The 22,123-nt window shown below is 39.0% G+C and overlaps 2 protein-coding genes across 15 annotated transcripts in view; both read left to right on the top strand.

The window, feature by feature from the left end:
- Positions 1-85: 85 nt before the first annotated feature.
- DCAF16 (DDB1 and CUL4 associated factor 16) lies at positions 86-21,968 on the top strand. 6 transcript variants are annotated; one of them, XR_004953051.1, is made up of 8 exons: positions 86-341; positions 3,638-3,732; positions 7,626-7,952; positions 14,932-15,060; positions 19,164-19,389; positions 19,514-19,630; positions 20,833-21,000; positions 21,505-21,640. XR_004953051.1 is itself a non-coding variant. In XM_036227549.1 (6 exons), exons 4-6 carry the CDS (start codon positions 15,027-15,029, stop codon positions 21,951-21,953), a joined length of 450 nt encoding a protein of 149 aa, XP_036083442.1. In that variant the 5' UTR covers positions 86-341; positions 3,638-3,732; positions 7,626-7,952; positions 14,932-15,026; the 3' UTR covers positions 21,954-21,968. The 6 variants fall into 6 exon arrangements, 2 of the variants coding, with proteins under 2 accessions (XP_036083442.1, XP_015976745.1); XR_004953052.1 differs by lacking the exon at positions 20,833-21,000 and having other exon boundaries at positions 21,505-21,634; XR_001594034.2 differs by lacking the exon at positions 21,505-21,640 and having other exon boundaries at positions 20,833-21,313.
- The window catches only part of FAM184B (family with sequence similarity 184 member B), a 65,143-nt gene continuing 64,978 nt past the window's right edge, over positions 21,959-22,123 (top strand). For 8 of the 9 annotated variants that reach the window (XR_004953048.1, XR_004953050.1, XR_004953049.1 and 5 more), the window contains exon 1: positions 21,959-22,120. Coding sequence is in view for 2 of the 9 variants with exons in the window: in XM_036227547.1 (XP_036083440.1) it covers positions 21,974-22,120 (147 nt within the window). In the remaining 7 variants the exon portion in view is untranslated. The remainder of the gene's footprint in view (positions 22,121-22,123) is intronic. The other variant, XM_036227546.1, reaches the window with a different exon arrangement.

Genomic DNA, 22,123 nt, shown 5'->3' with positions numbered 1-22,123 from the left:
TACCGCCAGAACATTTAAATAACTCCCGCGGGAGAAGGAAATACCGCGAGACTGCCGCGAGAGGGCCGGGCGGCCAGAGCGGGAAGAGACGGACCCACCCACCTCCAGCCCCGCGGCTCGGACGCATGCGCCTCGGGCCTAGCCGGCCGTTTTCCGGGTGGGAAGTGGCCTTTCTGCGAGGCGGAGACAGTTTGCTCGCCCGGAAGTGGTATCCGCTGAGAGGTTGAGCTGAGAGGTTGAGCGGAGTGGCGGTGCGACTGTTGGGACAGAGTTGGTGGCGCTAGGCCTCACCTGGTCGTGCGGCCGGGCGCGAAGCGAAAAAGGAAAAAGATCCTACATGGGTGAGACCAGGGAATCCAGTGAGGGGAGCAGTTCCTGTTCCGACCGAAGCGGAGCAGGGGGTCCCGGGAGGAGGGGTTCGCTTGGAGATCCTGTGGAGAAGGGGAAGATGGGGCGTGCTGCGGAGCGGGGCAGCGGCCCGGCTTCTCCCGAGCGGGCAGACGTCCCGGGCCTGCGAGGGGGCCGTTCCCACGTCTCCTGATGGAGGCGGGCCGCTGTCCTTTTAGGCTTCGGGTCCTCGGCTGCTGGGGAGTCTGTCCGCAAAGGAGGGTGGCAATGTGGGAACCGCTGCGAAGAGGGGCACGGCTTAGCTTAGACACACAGCTTGTTCCAGGTCTCCCGGCTTTGTACAGAGGTGCGGAACGGCGATGTACTCAACAAAGAAGAACACAGCAGGGCAACAGGGTGTCGGTTAAGATAAATTGCCGTCGAGCAGGAACTAAGCCTTTAAACTTTTTTAATGGAGTTATGTCTGACTCAAACGAGCATCTCAGTGCCCGCAGCCAGCTAAGGGAATAGGTTATAAAGCCTCCCATACACCTTTTTCCTATTAAATCACCTTCCCTCCCCAGTAGTAACTGAATTTACTGTTAATTTTTATGTGTTTATGATATATGAATACATCTCTAGTAAGTGTACTCTGTTTTCATGTTTTAATATGTGCAACTTGCTTTTGTCAATCAGTGCTTTTGAGGTTTATTCATATTGACACCTTTCATAATAATAATTTACTCCTCATGGTCCCTTATCTGCCAGACACTTTCTAAGCACTTTATTTAATCCGTACAAACAACCCCTGTAAGGTAACTTCTATCTCCTTTTAAGCTAAGGAAACTGAGGCACAGACAGGTTGCCTGTTGTATGAATATTCTGTTGTATGAATATGCCATAATTTATGCATCTATTCTCTTCATATGCCTAATTCCTGAAACATCAGGTATTCAAATGCTAGTAAAGTAATAAATACGGTAGTATTTGGGTTGTTCATAATTCCAAAATTATCTAGATGTCAAATTTCTGAAAGACATTTTAGGTTGATTAGCTAGAGCAGAAGCATAGAGGCCTAAGCATGTAACATACTGATAACATTTATGATTTCACTATAGCCAAAACGTAGAATGCCTGGAAAGCTGTGGGGAAAGAAACCTAGGAAAGGCATTAACTCTTTAACCAAGTTTGTCCACATTATTTCAACATTATCAGCTTTAGTAATTAATGACATAATTTACATTTTTTTCCCTTCCAAGTCTTTGAAATTGGGTATTACTTTAACCACATTTCACGTGCTCAGTGGACACATAGGGCTAGTGGCTACAGTATCGGACAGTGTGGAATTATACTTATTTTGAGAACCACTGTATATACCATTTTATTTTTCATGAAAAGTCAACTGGTAAACTAAAAATTAGAACAAACAAATATTTGGAGGCATTTTTATCATCTCGTGGTCTTAAATTGCCCAGCTCTCTTTATGGTTTGGGTGCCTAACTACCTTTGTTGCTTTGTTTGACTGTGACATTTCTGGTATGATTCCCTTTATTGTATTTTACTTGGCTATGTTGCCACAAATGAGAGATGACTTCATACCATCTTGTCAGTTATTAAAGGATGAAGCATATGGCCACCAGAGGTCAGCCTAACTATATTTCGATGAGTTTTTTTTTTTTGGGGGGGGGAGGATTAATACGTGTTTTTGCTCAGTATTTTTTGAACATTATAATCTGAAAAAAAATTAAAGTATAATAGATTGCAAAATGAAAAGGCAGCCTTTGGAATGGGAGAAAATATTTGCAAACCATATATCTCAAAGGGAGTTAATATACAAAATATATAAGGAACTCATGCAACTTTAGTAGCAAAAAAAAAAAAACAATGAGCAAAGAGGAAGCATTTAATATCTTGCTCCCTGGCATGTTTTCGGATTGGTTCAAATAAATTCATAGAAAAGTTCAAAAAAAATAAGTAAAGGACCTGAGTAGACATTTTTCCAAGGAAGGCACACAGATGGCCAACAGATACATGAAATGGTGCTCAACCTCACTAATCAGGTAATGCAAGTTAAAATCACAGTAAGACAATCCCTTGCACCTGTTAGGATGACTGTTATCAAAAAAACAAGTGTTGGGAAGGGTGTGGAGAAAAGAGAACCCTTAATGCTTGTTAGTAGGAATGCAAATTGGTTCAGCTATTATAGAAAACAGTATGGAAGTTCCTCAAAAAATTAAAAATAGAACTACCATATGACCCAGCAACCTCACTTCTGACTTTATATTCAAAGGAAATAAAGTCACTATCTCAAAAATGTAGCTGTACTCCCATGTTTATTGCAGCATTATTCACAGTAGCCAAATTATGGAAACAACCCAAGTGTCCATCAGTGGATGAATGGGTAAAGATGTGAGGTCATGCACACAAACACAATGAAATACTATTCAGTCTTTAAAAAAGAAGGAAATTCTGTAGTTTACAACAACACGGGTCAACCTGGAGGACATTCTGCAAAGTGAAATAAGGCAGCCACAAAGACGTACTCATATGTGGAATCTAAAAAAGTCAAACGCATAGTAGCAGTAAAAGGGGAGTTACCAGTGCCTGAGAGATAGAAGAAACAGGGAGATAATGGTCAAAGGGTACAAACTTTCAGTTTTAAGATGAATAAGTTCTGGAGAACTAATGTTCAGCATGGTAACTATGGTTAATGTCTGTATACTTGACATTTGCTAAGAAGATCTCAAGTGTTCTTAACACAAATAGTAACTGCGAGGTGATATGTTAATTAGATTTATTGTGGTAATCATTTCAGTCAATATATCAAAACATCACATTGTGTTAAATATAATTTGCCAACTATATACTTCAGTAAAGCTGGGAAAAAATGATATATTAAAACTTCATAGTCTCACTATCTTAAGCTTACCTATTAACTTCTATTTTCAGTGCTATGTGAAAAAAGAACAAATAATAGCAACCTTGGGAATCTCTTCCTGTCCTTGGTAAACTTAATTTAATTAAATAACAAAACTAAAGAATTTATGTGGTAAAGTTATTTCCAAAATTAAGGAAAAAAAATTTTTTGAAGGTAAATTATACATGGAGGTATATAGAGTAAGTGCAGTTAATTTGGTTTTAATATGGGAAAATTATGCACATGGAATGTAAAGGAATAACAGTGATGGGTTCACTCTAGAATTTACATATACCTTCAAAGAGACTTTGTTATTTCTGCTGAAAAAGTAGAGTGAGCCTTTTAAAGCATGCCTTGAGTAACAGAATGACTGAAATATACTCAATCTTACAGATGGAATCTGGTTGAAATGAAATAGTAAAAATAAAAGAGGACAGAAGAATTAAAAGCCAACAGCTTCTCCTGTCTCAATACGATAAAGACTTATGGTATGTTTGAATTTTCTTTTTGTTTTTAGGTTGAACTAGGTGATAATAGTATAAACTTAAACATATTTGCATTCATGTTTTTTCCTACAGATGAAGTTATAAGCAGTTCCCTTTATTTTACTTTAGTAGCATCATCTTTGTCAATCCTACCTTTTAAAAAATTGTTTAATTTGCCTTTGTCCAACATATTATTAAGTCACTTAAATATAATTTGGGTATTTTTGTAGCCCTAGAATAAAAATAGGATATACTTGTATAAGTTACTTGTAGCAGTCCTTCATCATTCCCTCATTAATTTCTTCAAAAAACCTACTAAGCCCCTAATATATACCAGATACTGCTGGGAACTGACTTAAATAAAAAGAATGTATATAGAAACATTACTGACATGAAGCTGTACCACATGACCTTGTTAGCACAACTCAGTGTGTATTCGAAACTAGATGTTAGTACTGAGTTTCACTTTGGAAATGACTCCTACAGAATGATGTAGATGAGATGTTGATAGTTTGGTTTTTGCTTTTCTCATTTAGACCTATGCTTTTAGTCCAGCTGTGTTGCAATGTATACTTCTAATGTGCTTTTACCACATTTTACCTGTCCACTCCTCCAGTGATGGAAACCTAGAGTGCTTCTAATTTTTTACCATCAAAGACCAAGCATCAGAGTACATATTGGTCTTACGAGAATTTCTTGCTGCGTATACCCAAGAGTAGAATTGCTAGATCATGAGATACGCAAATAGTTTAGCTAAGTAGTGCTGCCAGTTTGCTCCTCAGAAAGATCCCAGTCTATAATCACACCAGCAGACTGGTTCCTGAAGGGATTCCTTTAGTCCCTTGCTGACACACTTGACATTCTCCAGCTTTCTAATTACCAAACTAATAGAATAATATGGTATCTCTTTACTCATCATATCGCCAATGGCCTGTAGATTTTCTCTTCTGTAAACGATATTTTTGTCCTTTGCCCATTTCTTTATTGAGGTTGCTACTTTTTGTTGTTGATTTGTAGTTAACTTTGTTCTTAATGTCTTTCTTTAGTTCAGCCCAGAAATGATTAATTTTGATGTGATTGAATTCATTTTTTGATCTGCATGTTACGTTGTGAAAAGTATTTATGTAATACATTTCCTAGTTAGTATTACTGATAAAGAAGTTAAGAGTGCCTCGATTCAAATCCTGACTATCAGTAAATGCATGGCCTTGGGCAAGTAGATTAAACCTCAGTATAAATGAGGACAATAAAAAAAAAAACGTATCTTATAGAGTTGTTAGGAGAATTTAAAATGAGTTAACATTTGTGCAGTTTCTAAAATAGTACCTGACAAATTGTTAAGTGCTATATAAACAAATTAATGAATATTCATAGATTAATCCCATATCCAGGAACTTTGCTGAACTCTTTTATTAGTTCTAATAGTTCATATGTTAAGTCTTTTAATTAGATGACCATATATCTATAAATTAATTGCTTTTCTCTTTTCTTCCAGTTCTTATATCTGTTATTCTTTTAGTATAACATTGATTAGAACTTTTGGTTCTTTGTCAGTATCAATCATCATGGTCATCCTTACGTAATTTGATTTTTAAAGGGAATATGAAAGGTTTTGGTTGACAAACTTTTACCAAGTTGAAAAATAACTTTTTCTTACTGGTTTGTTAAGAGCGTTTTGTTTCTTAAAAATAAGTAGGTGTTGATTGGGAACTAAGAAAAGTTAAATATTCATGGTTGATAAAATACTCTCGGTGTTTTCGTTGTTGTTGCTTTATCACTCTCATCACTTATATTTATAAATTTTCTGAGGTTGAAATATTCTTGCTTTCCTGGGATAAGCTGTATGTGATTATAACATATTCTTTTCTTTAATACACTATTAGTTTTGTTAGGTAATATTTGGAATTTTTGCAAGTGAAATGAGCCTGTACTTATTTGGTTCATATCTAGATTTAGAATTAATATTTTATTATCTTCTTAAAAGGAACTAGTCAGTTTATGTGCTTTTTCTTTTTTCTGGAACAACATATGAAATAGATATTTTCTTGAAGTTTGATGGAACTCACTTATAAAACCACATGGACCTGATGTTTTAATGGAAGGTTGTTACCTTTTCATTTTCTTTAATATTTACTAGTCTTTTCTATTGAAGTTATCTGTTTCTTCCTGTATGAATTTAATATTTTTATTCTTCTGTAATTTAACCATTTCATCTAGATTTTTATATTTTAGCATATGTTTGTCACGTTTTTATTTTGACTCTTTTATTTTTAAATCTTGTTGATAAGTCTCATCACTTTCATTTTTTAATTCATTATCAAAATATTTTAGTTTCATCAGTCTTCTGTTATTATTTTATATACTTTTTAATTTCTACCTTTATTATTTCCTTTCTGCTGATTTTGCTCTTGCTCTTTTGCATTATCCTGAATGTTTAACTTGTGGATATTTAAACTTTATTGTTTCCTCATCAGTGTATTCAAAGTTATAAATTTCTTTTAGGTACTGATTTGCTCATGTCTCACAGATTTTGCCTTGCAAGTGTATATTATTATTCAATTTTAATATTTCTTAATATCCTTTGTAATTTCCATTTTAACCCATGAGTTAGTTTCCCAAAATAGAAATACTTTTAACCTTTATAATCTAATTTTATTGCATTATGATCAGAGAATTTAGTGTGAATGAAATTGACGTTTTGGAATCTAGTTATATATTATAACTTAATGCATGATCTATTTGTATATTTGTGTGTGCTCAGATATCCTGTTTGGTGTAAAGTTCTGTATTATATAGTATCCAAAGTATATTGATATTTTTAAGTTTTTGTTTTGTTTTGTTTTGCTTTGTTTTGTTTTTGCTCTGTTTACGTCTCCACTTATATTTCTTTCCCCGGCAGTTCTATCTGTTGTAACTTGAGAAATTTTGAATACGTGTTTTCAGGTTCATATGTGTATGAGTGCAACAGGTCCTTGAATGACATCATTTTGTTCAACATCATTTAGATATAACATTGATGAGATGCCATAGGAACCTAACTCTTGTTTATATCAGTTAGCCTGTGGTAGAACTGGCTTTGCCAAATTTAACGTCATTTGGCTTAAAGTTGCAGAGCCCTTCAATGACTTTAAGAGAGGATTTAACTGTGTGTCGCATTTTTTGGTTCCTTTTAACCAGTATTACCGTCCATCTTTGTCCCTTATATTTTTTGGCTTAAAATCTTTTTCATTAGATATTAAGATTGCTATCCCAACTTTATTTTGGTCCATAGTTGCCTGATATATCTTTTTTCATTATTTTATATTTGACCTTTCTGTGTCCTTTGCTTTAAAGTGTCTTTTGTTAGCGTATTGTTGACTCTTGTTTTGTTTTTTAATCTCGTTTTGATTTTGACTGCTTTTTAATTGTGAGTTTCACCTATTTACATTCAGTGTAATTTTTACTATATTAAGATTAGAGTATGGTCATATGAACGCAATCTTTAGGGTCCCAGCCAGATTTCTAACATCCAACAGCTCTACAACCAGGACAGGTCCCCTAAAACTAATCCCAACAAGCACATCTAAAGGTAAAAAGAAACTTTTTATAGCTCTCTCTTTGGAGTTTGGGACATCAGGGATCTGCTTTTGCAGAAGTAATTTTCTGGGCTAGAACTGCATATTAAAAAACAAACTGGCTCAGATATGTACCTTAAGGATTAAAATAGTCTCAGGTTCTTCTTCCCAATTTTGTGATTTTAGGAGCCATTCCCGATAGGACAATCTGCCTAAGCCTATGAGATCAAGATGGGAAAGCCAGTAAGGCTTCTTATTCTTAGATACTCATAGTTAGATGTACAATAATGTACCTAGTGCTTTCAGGCTTTAGTGTCATGTGTCTAGTCTTCTTGTTCACAGGTTAAGGCTACCTTTCCAGATAGTCCAACAGCTAAGTTACCAGTTTCCAAGAGCATTTGCACCACCTGTGGAAAACATCGGATCTATGCATACCAGATGTCCTTGACAACTCTTCGCTTTAGCCTCCCGCACAAAATTGGCTGCACCAGCAGACAACGAAGGCAACCACTGAGTTTCTTTTCATTACCAAGTAGATGTGATATCCCTGCCAACAAAGTAGCGGACACAAGTATCTCTTCACAGTATCACAACCAGTTGAAACCACGCTAAGAAAATCAGCTTGACTAGATGAGGACCCCTTCTCTTCTTGGGTAGCCTGGGCCACTGGTAAGTGACTAACACTTTTACACACTGAACTGGTCCTGAGAACTGAGATGTCTTCTTTGTAAGTGAAGAATACCCAACATAATCTCAAAGAACTGCACAGTGATGCAAGCCAGAGGCATACTTTGTGTGTAACGGACTGAGAAACAGACAATCTTATTGAAAGGATTTTTCATCTTTTGTTTCTATTTGCCAGTGTTAGTGTTTCACTGGCTTCAATTGTTACCTTTTTCTTGTTCCTTCTTTTGTTTTATTCAAATGGGTCCCAGAAATCCCTCTCCAGACCCTTTATCAGAATCTGAAAGTGAGGAGGAAGAAAGCGCTAACTACCTAAATGAGAGTTCTGGGGAAGAGTGGGATTCCTCTGAAGAAGAGGACCCTGTGGTGCCCAACCTAACACCTCTTGAGAGTCTCGCTTGGCAGGTTAAGTGCCTTTTAAAATACTCAACAACTTGGAAACCTTTAAATCCTAATTCCTGGTTATATCATGCTAAACTTTTGGATCCAAGTACGCCAGTCCATATACTTAGAGAGATAGGTCTAAGACTCTCCCATTGCTCCCACTGTGTGCCCAAACTGGAACCAATTCCTGAATGGCCACCTCTGGCTTCTTGTGGAGTCCCACCTTTTCAAAAGCCCCTTACAAGTCCCAGCCGGCTTTCTAGAGATCACGCCACTCTAAATGGAGCACTGCAATTTGCCACCAAGCAGTTAAGTCGAACCTTGAGTAGAGCCACTCCCATACCGGAATACCTAAAACAAATCCCTAATTCATGTGTTTCTGGTTGTTGCTGTGGCTGGTTAACTAAAACAGTTAAGGAAACAACCCGCACTGAGCCCATCAACACTACTTATTCTTACACTGACTTCCAAAAGGCAGTTAACAAACTCCTAACTGCATCACTATAAAGATCCACCATTTGTTCTGCTGTCCCTCATGATACACAGCCCAGAGCTGAGAAACCAATGCCTTCTCAACCAGACTATGCCCTATCCTGACAAGCCAAAGGGCTGCCAAGTACTGATTATATACCTGGGGATCCTCTCACTCAGCTACAGAAAATGTGCATTGTGAGCATTCCCTTTGATAGACCCTGTGGATAAAATGAGAATTTCAATGGAGAATTAGTTAGATAAGTTAATTATTCTCCACACTCAGTTATCCCCCCAATTTATTCCGCATATCTGAATGGACTCTAACTAGATATCTCATTGTTAATGGGAAGGAAAAGATAGGCTACTACCCCTTTTGTTACCCAACCTTAAGAACAGCTATTTTGAAAAGTAGGAGGTTAGCTACTCCCAGTAACACTTTGCTGAGCATATTCTTCTCTGACATTAATTTCTAGGGAGGTAGTTGAATTAAATTGAATAACTGGACAAAAGAAAACAGCAGGACTGATTTATCTCCCAGCTTTTATATAGATAAGCCTACCTATAGTACCCTGCAGGGGTTCCTACTTTGAGGGGAGGAAGTGCAATTTCAAACCTCACCTACACTACTCAAGACCTATTCCAGTACTTGCAATTACAGCATAAACATTTTCTATCATAGGCTACCCCCAGGCTAAATTGTCTCTGGCTAAATTGGCCTATAAGGCCATACCTGGGGATTAAACAGGTACCTGTTCTATAGAAAATATGTTTCCAGCATCTTGACACCCCGACTTGAGTCAAGAGGAAACAAAACACATTCCAAAAGACCAGAGGGAAAGGATTAAGAGAGCATTTATGTTATCAGTGCTAACTGCTAGTGGATTAGTATTTCATTTGTGTGTTTCCTGGAGCAGTACTTTATGCACTTTCCATACCCACTGCACACTTTCCAGGAACTTCTGACATTAAAGAATCTTACTACTGAAAATCTCAGCCTAATGTAACCTGAAGTTGAAGGCTTTTTTAGCATCATTGTTTTTATACATAGATTAGCTTTAGATCTAGCTGAACAAGGAAGAGTATGTACCCTTGTAAATGAGTCTTGCTGTGTTTATTTAGATGTCAAAACATAGTAATCGACATACATAAAATGCATGAGACCATTAAATCTTTTCACACAACCTGCAATAAAGAGTGAAACCTGTGAATGATCCTGTTTGACTGGGCAGCTAAAGGATTCAATAATTAGATTGTTAAAGATATATATCCTATTCCTTATTTTAGTTTTACTGTTCCTTATTCTCCATAATTAAGTGTCATATACAATTGACATCAAAAGATTGAAGCGTTAATGGAATCACAAATCCTATAAATGTATAGCAATTTTAAGGAGAGATAAGAATGTTTATAACATAATGAGTATTTCTGCTGAGCTTTAGTTGTCTTAAAGAAAAAGGAGGGAATTATAGGTAGAAGAAATATTTATTCGTGGAAAATTACTGAACTGAAAGCATATCATACTGTTTATGTAACTGAATGTATCAGAAAATGTTCCTCTGTAGATGTTCTGTGAAACCAGTTTTTAAAATGTTACGACCACCTGTTTTTTTTTAAGGGGGAAGTGGGAAGAGACAGGGAGTTCTGAAAATTAAAACATGTTGATGTTTATGTAACTATATGTTCCTTTTTCTCTGTGTGTGTGTGTGTGTGTGTGTGAGAGAGAGAGAGAGAGAGAGAGAGAGAGAGAGAGAGAGAGAGAGAGAAAAGTGCCTTGCTCATAAACGCATTTCTGCTATTCACTCCTAAAGGAAGCCTTTCCCTAGCTTTGCAGCTGAATAAACCAAGAGCTTTGTACACGCTGAACAGAGTATGGTCATTTATTCTCAAAAGAAATAGATCCCAGTTTGCTGAAGGCATATTCAGCATTCACTAAGTGCTGAATACAGTCAATAGATGCAGTGTCTGTGTCTATACAGTGTCTCTGATAGGAGGTGACTTGGCAGCTCTAGAAAAGAAACCTACTCTGAAGATGATGTGAGCTATTCAGTCAAGACCCGTATTTGAACCCATTTGTTAAGTAATTCCCGGTTTCAGAAAAGGATAGTTAACCTGGATAATAAGCCTTAAGCCTTCACTTTTTGTGTGCCATGGGTGTGGGATTTACCACTTTCATACTCCCCCTATGTGGGCCTTTGGTTAAATGTAGTCTCCATAACTAGGATAGATAAAGAAGGGCACATTTATTCTCTATTTACAGAAATATTTATTAGAGGAATAAGGAAACAGGACTTCTAAACCAATGGACATTAATGTCATTTAAAGGTGTCGTTCTCTCTCGGTACAGACAGGCAGCCTCGTGTCGTTGGAGCTGTCCAGATCCCTGCCGCCCAGAATACCACAGCCAGGTCTTTTAAACCCAGTACATGGCAGGAGGAGGACAGGTGTTAGGTCAGCTTTAGGTGATCATCCTGTGGGGCTCCTGTCACAACTCCCCATCTGAAAAAATTATGGAATACCAATGATCCAGATACTGGGAATAAAATTAAATAAGATACTATACATAAGAAATTAGTTTTAAAACATATTGACCCAAGATAAATTATCCCAAAGCTTTTGGCCATTGATGCCATTTCTCCTCTTTAGGACCACATTAAATATTCAGTTGTGGAGCAGCCTTCCAAATGTAGTATAAATTCATGTGGAGGGCACATTCCAGCAGTTAAACCCCGCAAGGGAAAGTCAGCTTAGGGGACAGGGAAGTCAGTACTTTGTACACAGATTTAAGATGTATATGCTAAATTCACAAGGCAATGGCATATAAAGATAGGGGCAGAAGTAGTTTGCTCGTGTGGCTGGAGTATATAGAAAATCCCAGAAAGTGGGTAACTTCTGACTTGAGACAGCTTCGTGCAAGTTGCTGACAGCTGAGTCCACCAATGAGCAACATCCATTCAACTGAGGGAAATCGAGGGAGCTATACTAAGTAACACAAACTACTAGGTTTTTCCTTTGTGTCAAAAATATCTATGGTGTATCTTTGCCAATTTCAAAAGTTAGTTAATGGCTCTATGTTTGAGTCTGATCATTGTACGTTCTATGGTCTTCCTTTAAATTGGTGGCAGCTGTGGGATTATATAAGGATTTTGAAAGTGAGACCAAGAAAATGGGAAAGGTAAGGGTACCACATTGACCTGACACTTGCTAGCTACTGAGCTCCTGTTAGCTGTGAACACTATCACAAGCCGTTCTCAATGAGACATGGGAAAAGAATGCGCGACTCGAAAATAATTTAAAATAGTGTGGCAGGCAGGTACCCAGAGTTGTTGCTTGTAAAAAGCAGAGGCCGTTTAGAATGGTTAGCGTTAGTTTAGGGTTGGATCAGTAAATTGACTGGCGTTTGGGCAGTTTATTTGGGAAGACACAGATGACCTTGACATGTGATATGAAAATTCTTGGGATCATTTGGGAAGTGATACCCCATTCCCTGGAGTAGGCACATAGTAATCATCTAGGAGACTCAGGATCCTCATCAGCCAAACAAGATGAAAACTGAGCTCCTAGTATACACAGAAACCAAGCTGGTATGGTGTCAAATTAGATTTCAACAGAAACCAGATGGAAGAGTCTCAGAATAAGTTTGTAAGTTAAGGGGCTGGTGATGTCTTATTTGAGGGGAAATTATCTTTAAGTTAACTGGTAAGTCCTTGCTTAAATGCTACCTTTAACCAATGTCAACTTTGGAACCCGATACTCCAATATACCAACTAGTGTTTTCCAATGTATTAATTAGGTAGTGCTCCAGTAGGGGCAGCTTCCTTTGGGAGGTACCAAAACACTGAAACAATCCAAGGGCATGGCCATGTTCCACCCAAAAAGCCCCTGGATTGGCTTTATGATTGCAACCAGAATGACTCGATAAGGCGGCAGAGCTCTCGTAACACAATTAAGAGGACAACCACGACCGAGGGACACTAAATTCCTGTATTAATTGAAAGCGTTATTGTCGGCCCCAGCCTAGGCATTCCCATGGGGACGTAGCGCAATGTGGGTAATGTGGTGGTGGCCCCTGGCTACCTGCCGGGTGGTAGCGTAGAATTTCCCAGTGGCTTGAACGCTTTGGTCCAGATCCCAATTTCCTTTAAACTTCTTTTTTTTTTTTTTTATGATGTTCACTTTCTACTTGTGACACATTGTTTCCTTAAATATGTTGGGTTGCCAGACTTAGCAAATAAAAATATAGGATGCCCAAATAAATTTTAGTTACTAGGAAAAATGTTATTTAACTGGAATTCAAATTTCACTGGCATCCTGTGCTTTATCTGGAAGCCCTGTAAATGTGTTGGTAGCAGGGATTGAGCTTGGGTTGTAGTCATCTAGTTGTTCCAGGGGAGCAGTCTCGAGTGTTCCCATTATGTCATGTTTTCTTCCAAATACCCGATGCCAGGAGATGGAGGCTAACACAGTTGACAGACACAAGGTTAGAATTGTTGCAGAGAGGTGGAGAAGGAAGCTCCATGGCAGATATGACAGTTTCTATAAAAGACACATTATATTAGGCTAAAATAATCACATAAATATTAAAACATTTGCAGACATTTGTATAATTTTTTGAACTGTTGTCAGTATTAGGTAGATTGTGTGTGTGTGTGTGTGTGTGTGTGTGTGTGTGTGTGTGTGTGTGTATTTTAAGCAGTTAACTTTCTCTTCTTTGTCATGAAGTGAAAGATTAAGTGTATTACTTTTTTGAATTTAAATACTTGATAGCACAGTTCTGGCAGCCATTCTTCATTGCAAGAAAGGTCCACAGATCTGAAACACCATTCTTTTCCTTTGAGAACCCCCAAAAGACTCAAAGATTTCAAGAGCAAGGTACCCCGGAAAGCGGGGGTAGGAGCAAAGTTGGAATCAAGGGCATTATTTGAAAGTTTGGGGGGGGTTTTTGTTTGTTTTTTGTTTTGGAGGTAGCCAAGTGACTGTTCCTCTATATAGCCAAACTCTAGCAGCTTATTCCCTGGAGAAATTGAACCAAGTTAGACTTAGAAAAGGGACCTGGGGAGAGTGATGGTGATAGTGAGGTGTGACACTGAAAACAGGAAGATTGAAAGAATGTCAGTATTCTGAACATTACGAACTGTCTGTCTCTGTAGCCCACCCAGCTACATAATCTGGCAGCCAGGCTTATACCCAGCCCTGCTCACCCCATCCAGAAACATGAGTAAGAAAACAGCTTACCACTCAGTTATGATTATTTGTTACTGTGAAACCCGGAGCCCACAAGCCTCCTCCTTCATACACAGCTTTCAGTCATTCGAACTCACAATAAACTAATAGTCAAGAATCACTAGGCGTTTGAAGATACCTTCAACAATGAAAGATGAATACCAAAAGAAAACAAACAAACAAACAAACAAAACAAAAACGAGAAATAATGAAGGGAACATAAAACCCTCAAACTGTAATAGTCTCAGAAACATAGAACATATTGCATCCATAAAATAATAGCATGCTGTAAAAATGAACAACAGAAAAGTATTGAAATGATAGAGTTAATATTAAACATTCAATAGAAGTGTTGGAAAATAAGCCGAAGAAATTTCAGAAAGTAGAACAAAAAGGCTGAGTTAGAAAACAGGAAAAGAACAACAAAAGAAAAATTAGAAGAGCAGAATGGGATGAAAACGTCTTATTAATAAGAGCCCCAAAATGAGAGAACAAAGAAAAGAGATGAAGAGAGAAAACAAAGAACATTCCCCAAAAATGTAGGACACGAGTCTCCTAAATTAAAAAGATCCACTTAATGCTCAACATAATGAGTTAAAAACATACAAGAGCACACCATATTTCGGGGTTAAAAAAGGTCCTAAAGGCTTCTAAAAGGGAAACAAGGTTTTCACAAAAAGATGTTTTCAGAATGGCATTTAGATTTTTGGTAGCAACACTGGGTATTAGAAGATTATGAAAGCAAGTCCTTCAAATTTAAGAGAAAAAAATGAATCCTAATCTGGAATTCTGTATCTAGACAATCCAATCAAATTTGGGGCTAAAATAAATAAAGTTTGGACTCGCATGGTTTCAAAATTTTACCTTACCATGTACCATTTCTTAGGAGGCTACTGGAGGATGTGCTTCACCAAAACAAAGGAGTAATCAAAGTAAGAAGGCATGGGCTCCTGAAAACATAAGATCTCACAAAGGAATGCAATGAAGGAAAGTCCCAGGATGACCGCTATGTCCAGTAAGTAGGATGCGGGCTTTAGGAAGTAATGTCTCTAGAAAACTTGGAAGAAAGTGTTTGAGTTTATGGAAAATGTAGAGAAGAGTTGAGACAGATGTTGGGACGTTAGGATAAAAGAATAAGATAAGTACTTGGGAAACTAGGTCAGTGGTAAAATGAGGCAATTAGAAGTACACCCAATACACACTTGGATGAGTGTCACTGTGTCACACAAATCTGAAAATTTTTTCTTAAAATGTAATTATTATATTACAGTTTTAGTTTGATGTTAAAAATATAATACAATTGTAGTATTGTCAGCAATTTGATTAATCCTTCAGGCATCATAATCCACAAGGTGCTCACCTTCGATAAGATATGCACTGCAGAAAATTTTTTCAGAAAGAAAATATAATTCAATAACGTTTTATAAAAGAAACCTTGTTACTTAGTTACTTAGGCAATTCTCAAATTTTATTTACAGAAAGGATGCATAATCTACAGCAGTCATTTCCACAAGCTTTTCATGTAAATATTAGCTTCTGTTAACTCAAAAGCATAAGGAATTAAACATTTTGGAATTTCTTATTGTTTTTCATCTTCCATACTGTTTTTGCATTCAAAGTATCATATCCAGTGACAGGTCCATAATGCTTTAGATTTTTTACTGTGAGTTATGGTTGAGGTTTTTTCTATATTTTGTTTATATTAACATATAATCTCAGAATAAATCAACAATTGCAAATGGTTATGTGTGGTGATGTTTTTTCTTTGTCATCAAATCTATTGAGTAAACCATGCCAGACTAATTTGTCCATCTGCCTTTTTTTCCAAGTTAGGGATAACATACCTACAGTGAAATACATAAAATATGCCAATCATAAGTGCAGTTGATGATTTTTCACATATGTATATATTCATATCAAGATATATACACTCAGATCAAAGTACAAAAGGTTTCTGATTCCCCAGCACCCTTTCCCAGTTTATACCTCCCCCAGAAATAGCTTCTCTTCTAAAGATCAATTGGTTTTACTTGTTCTCAGCTTCATCCAAATGGGATCATACAGTATATGCTGTTTTATGCTTGGCTTATTTCATCAACGTAATAACTTTGATTCATCCTGATGTTTTTGTCTATCAGTGGTTCATCTTTTTATTGTTGTAGACTATCCCATTGTATGAATATGCCATAATTCATTTATCTATTCACCTGTTGATGGCACTTGCATTTTTTTTTTCAGTTCGGGGCTATTACACATAAAGCTGCAATAAATATTCTCGTACCTGGGTTTTTGTGGGTATGCGCATTTATTCTTCTTCGGTCAAATTGCTGTGTCATAGGGTAGGTCATAAAGCAAAAAGATGTAGAGGGAAATGACAAGGCTCGTTTGCACCATGAAAGCAGTTCTCAGTGTGGGGTGTGGTACCATCCTCAAAGCATCACTTAAGTGATTGTTTAAAATACCTTACCCAAACCTACTAGATCAAAATTTGAAAAGTTCTAGCTCCATGTCAATATTCTGGACAATACAAGTAAGAGATATTCAAATCGGTTGTCATGTACAGGAAAGACTACTTGCCAGTCTAAGCTGTGTGTTCATTTCTTGAAATTGTTCACTCAAAAAAATGGGGTTATTTAACAGAAAATGGTAGCTTTCAAAAATGAAATAAATGATGTATGTGCTTCACAGAAATGCAAAGCCATGAGAGTATATTTTAGGGACATGCAAAGATGAATAGGACCAAGTAAGGCAGAGTAGGGAAAATTGCCCTCTAGGCAAAAGGGTTAAGGGGTACTCAAGAATGTGATCTTGTTTTTAAATGAGTAATGGAAGTGTGGTAGCAGTAATAATTGAAGTATGTTAGAAGAAAAATCACTAAGCAAAGCCTAAAAGATTACTTAGTAAATTTCTAAAGAAATCACCTAAGGCAGCACTTAGACTATCAGTGTGGTAAAGATGAATTATTCAATACCTGTTGGGACAACTGCTTTGCCATCTGGGAAAACATAAGTCTGAATTCTGGCCTCACTCCATATATCAACATAAATCTCAACTAGATAAAACATGTAAACATTTTTTTTTTAAATAGGACCATAAAAATATTAAGAGAACCCAATCTTGGATGGGGAAGACCTTTCTTGGCATAATGCACAAGCTAGAAAATATAAGAGAAAAATATCAGTACAAAGATTTTGAATAAAAATTCAAAATATTTATAGAACATAAGAAAGCTGAAATGAATTACTAAATGGGGGAAATGTTTGCAAGGTATATTATAGGCAAAGTGCTAAAAGCCTCTACAAAGAAAAGTCTGGTAATAAGTGTTAAAAATGATTAAAGAAGACAATTTAGGTGGTACAAACTTTAACCCTTCATGGAGGGTACAGTCTCCAAAGAGAACTGCAAAATGGGGCTGAAGACAGGAAACTTTTATAGGATAAACAACAAGGAAGAGAAAAGTAGAAAATATCTGATTGGCTGGGTCCATGTAGTCAAACTTGTCTGAGGTGAAAAGGAACAAGGAAATAAGTATTTAGCCAGAGCTGGCTCTGCGTTCGGGGACTAGCTGGCTGGATGTACTGCGTTTCTGGTCAAGCAGACCATTCACAGGGCCACAAAGTTATCCAAGTTTCAGTTTGCTGACCTGGCACCCTGGGCAGGAACAGCTGCATCTTGGGCTAGAAAGTTATTTCAACATAAAGAAGAAAGGTAGACAATGCGCAAAAGGTGTAATTCGAACAACTGATCGACTTGGGGAAATGTGTTCCAGCAGCCCTACTAATAAACAAGTGGTTTAGGGGGAGACACTCTTCGCCTATTTAAAGATATTTGAAGATCAATACTGGCTAGTTTGGGCAAGAATACAGGAAAACATACATGTGTTTTTTCACTATTAGAGTGTAAATTGAAATAACTTCTGAAGAACAGTATAGCAAATATATCAACAGTTAAATTTGCTTACTCTATGAAACTGGGTTATTCTAGGGCTTATTCCTATGGAACTACTTGCACATCTGTGCAAAGATCTGTGTATGATGTCATGTAGAAGTTATCTTGATGCAATAGTAACCTCCAAATACCCTCTTATCAGGCAGGCTATGCTAGACGTCACAGCCAGGATCCTTTACATCTCAAATTAAGATGCTGGAACTACTTGGTTTATTAAATCACTTTAAAATAGAAGTCAATCGCAGAGTACAGTGAAGGTTAAGACATTTAGGACGGGGGACCAGGGAGATGAGAGGACCACATCACCTGAACCCTGTATTATTATGCAGTATTGTTCTGTCCTGCCTGCTGGACCAGCCTTCACTTCTGATAGTGTGGTTACGAGAAGCACAGCTGAAATGGAAAAGGGCTGAGCAGATGGGGGATGTCTGGAGTCAGTACATGCTTGCTCTGTTGGAAACGTGCAGGAGGCAAGTACGCCTGGTTGCTGTCCTGCCGAGAGCCATGTTTTTCTAACTGTGTTTCTGGGGCAGAACATACTTCGGGCCAGAACGGATGTCAACAATGAATGGCAGTTTTAGGGATGATGTAGCTGTCGGCTTGAATGTGGCATCGTTTTTACCTTACAATTTGGCCTTTCCATCTTTTTCTGTTAGTGACACTTGTTCATTCCATTCTTTTTACATAAATTCCATTCTATCTTGTCTTATAGTATACTGTCTGGACTAATACACATTAAGAATTCTATCTCATTTAAGTTTCATATCTTTTTTGTTTTTTTTTTTTCTGTCCTTTAAGATAGAATTGATTCTTCTCATAATATAGCAAACAAACATTATAAACCTATGCAAAACATTTTCTTAAAATGTAAAAAATATTGTTCAATAGGGGATAGATAGGACAAATAGATTGTTGTTGTAAATAATGGAAGTACTGGCTGTCAAAAATGAGAATATGACATTTATTGGCAAAATAAAAAATGTGTCCATTTTATATTGAGTGGATAGGGTTCAAAAACATTTATAGCATCCCATTTATGTTTTAAAAATACACATATGTACATAACATTTTCTAGGTGTGTACAGATGTCTAGAAAGATCTCAAAATATTAGTAATTTTCTTTGTGTGATTTGGGGTGATTTTTGCTTTTCATTTTTCTGTATTTTACAGGTGAGCTCGGGGAGGTACTACTAGAAGCTTACAGTTTTATAATCTGAAGAAAAAAACTGATGATTTAAGAAAGTTTTCCATTGCCAGCATTGTGCTCTGAGATAAACAGCATTTGAACTTATACAGACTCAGATCCATTTACTAGCTGCATAAAATTGGTTTGTTAGCCTCCCCGAGCTTCAATTTTCTAGTCCGTAGAATGAGGATGATAAGTACCTTGCTGAAGGTAAGGACATGTGCAGAGGGCACAGCACATTCCCAAGACCACATTAGTGCGCTACTAAGTGCTCGGCCACCCCTATATTTGAGAGTGCTGAATCCTCTTCTGTCCTCCATTTCATTCCCAATAGTATGGAAGGACCTACTAATCACAGTGCTAGAAAGTCCCAGCATCTGCAGAGGACCCTTTCCAAGACTGATCGGTCTGCAGTACCAAAATTATAGCAGCCGTGGTCCAGCAAAGCCTGGTAAGGGAATCTGGTTTTCTACTGTCTTGCATTATAAAGTTGAAAGTATAACATGGCCTACTGGAAAATATTTTGGCCCCTGGACCTAATAAGATTGTGTTTAAGTAACTAAGACTTGGGATTAGACTGCAGTATTCCTAAACTGTAATGTGCATATGATCATCTAGAGCAGTGGTTCTCAATTCTATTCAGACCCAACATTATCTTTTTTATAATATTTATGTTGCTATTTTGAAATTCATAATTTTTAAATTATTACACACATTTTTAAAATCAGTATAATTTCTTGACAGTAATAGAAATAAAAGGAAAATATAATTAAATCGTATGTATTTCAATATAGAAATGCTCTGGTGTGGTTAACTTTATGACGACAGAGTTCTCAGATGCTTGCAGACACAGGTAGACTCACCACAAATGTGGCAGTTGTAATACAAGCATGTTGGACTGGCAACCAAATACCATGAGCCACATGGCCATCGATAATGCAATTTTCCAAAATGGTGAACAGCTTTTGGTAAAGTTCTAGACCAAAAAGGCTTATTTACCGCTAGTTTATACAGCGGTTGAATTCCTGTAAAATTTAGTATGTATTAACACCCTGTAGAATATATTTGAAATGCATGATTTGGAATTTAAGTAGACAGCTTGTGTAAAATATGGATTCCTAGTTCCCGACTCTAGAGAGTTTGACTCAGAAAGTCTAGATAGGACCTAGAATCTACATAGCCTCCTGGCAGTAATTCTGATTCAGGCAATCTGTTTTCTAAATAAATTAGGACTGGGGTGCGGGGGTGAGTTCTAGAGAGGGAACCTAAAACTTAAACTAGGAACCGGAAACTCGATTTGGTCATTCCTATGTAGTGTAATGTACTGGGGCAAAAATAAAGAATTTAGAATAGCAATATCTCAGTTCCAGACATAAGTCTGCTACTTGTAATTGCCTGAGTTGCTACAAATTTTTTGGATCTATTTCCTCATCTATGAAAGTGGTTATTATTACCTGCAGTGTGGAGGGGTGGAGGGATGGGGTTGTGGTTTCTGAGACCCTTTGAATCTGGCTCGCTTTATGATTATTAAAACCGTTGATATATGGCAATGTGTAAAATGAAATATATTAACTATGCTAATTGGTTATTATGATGACTCTATTATTCACACTTTCCGAAAATCGAAATAGGGTGCTGTCACTTTCCCAACAGCCCACTGTTAGAAACCAAAGAAAGCCAGCCGTAAAGAAATCTGGCCCGCTAACCTCTCCACTTAACAAACGGAGGGACACCAGCTCCTAGTCCGGTCGTATGGCTGTGGCCGCGTCACTTCACTTGCACTGGCTTGGTCTGCTTAGACTTCCAGCTCCATGCGACTCAGTTAGTCCTCGTCGCTCTTCGCCTCCTTCTCCCCACACCTGCCACCATCCTCTCTGCCTTTCTGGTGACTTCCTCTGCTTTCCTACCGCTTCCCACACTGTGCGTTCTCATCCCAGGTTTCAGGCACCAGCCTCTCGGCCGCCGCTTTGGCTTCTTCCCTTTGTCTGGTGATCTCTGGCAATCCTCCCGCAACGTCTGGGCTCCTCCCCAAGATGGGGGGTGGGGGACTCCCGTTCGCAGCCCCTGCGGGGGCCCACACTGTACCTCCCAGGCCCCCTGCACCTCCTCGCCTCCCCGCGACCTGCTCCCACCCCCTGGCATGCCGCCCCCACCTCCGCCCTCGGCCCGCAGCTCCGAGGCTCCCGAGCCGCAGGCTGGATAAGGTGGTGAAGGTAACGGGTCCCTCGCCACCCAGTTCAGCCCCGCGGCGCATCGCCAGGGTCCCCTCCCCAGACGGTGTGCTCCGGCCGCCTGAGGCCGAAGCCTGCTCTTCTTCCTCCTTAGGCAGGGATGCCCACCAAGGGCCGGGTCGTTCGCCGCTGAGTCTGGAGCCAGGCGCCACCCACGTGTCCGAGAGCGCCGCGCTCGGCCAGCGCGAACCTCTCTACTACGGGCAGCGAGTGGCCCCGCGAACCATAAGCTCTACCACTGCAGGAGAACCCCGCACGGGCCGGGGAGTGGCGCGCAGATCGCGAGAGGCACGTGCGGGTCCCCGGCGCCTCGTCGCAGACGCGGGTGCCCGCAGAGCCAGCCGGCCAGCACGGGCGCTGGAGGAGGGAGAGCGGGCGCGCGGGCGGCCGGGGGGCGGCCACCCCGGGAAGCAGGGACCACGCGGCGGTGCGGGCGGCGGGACTGCAGTGCCGCCTCTCCCGAGGAAGCCCTCACGCTCGCACGCCCGCGCGCGCACGCACGTGCACACCGTGGGCAGCGAGGACACCAGCGGGAGCCCTTGAGCGCTGGACGCGGTTCAGCGATGGCTTCTGCCCTCAACAGCAAAATCCACGCACCCGGGACTTGCCAGGGCTCCCACGCTGATGCCCACGGCGGTGCCAGCTGGAGGATGGACTGCGACTCTGAGATGCACGTGAAAATGTGCAAGAAGATCGCCCAGCTCACTAAGGTA

Source organism: Rousettus aegyptiacus, unplaced genomic scaffold (assembly GCF_014176215.1).
Source record: "Rousettus aegyptiacus isolate mRouAeg1 unplaced genomic scaffold, mRouAeg1.p scaffold_m13_p_10, whole genome shotgun sequence".
In the NCBI taxonomy this organism is placed as follows: domain Eukaryota; kingdom Metazoa; phylum Chordata; class Mammalia; order Chiroptera; family Pteropodidae; genus Rousettus; species Rousettus aegyptiacus.
The sequence above is the reverse complement of the archived record's forward strand: the minus strand, read 5'-3'. Positions and strand labels throughout refer to the sequence as shown.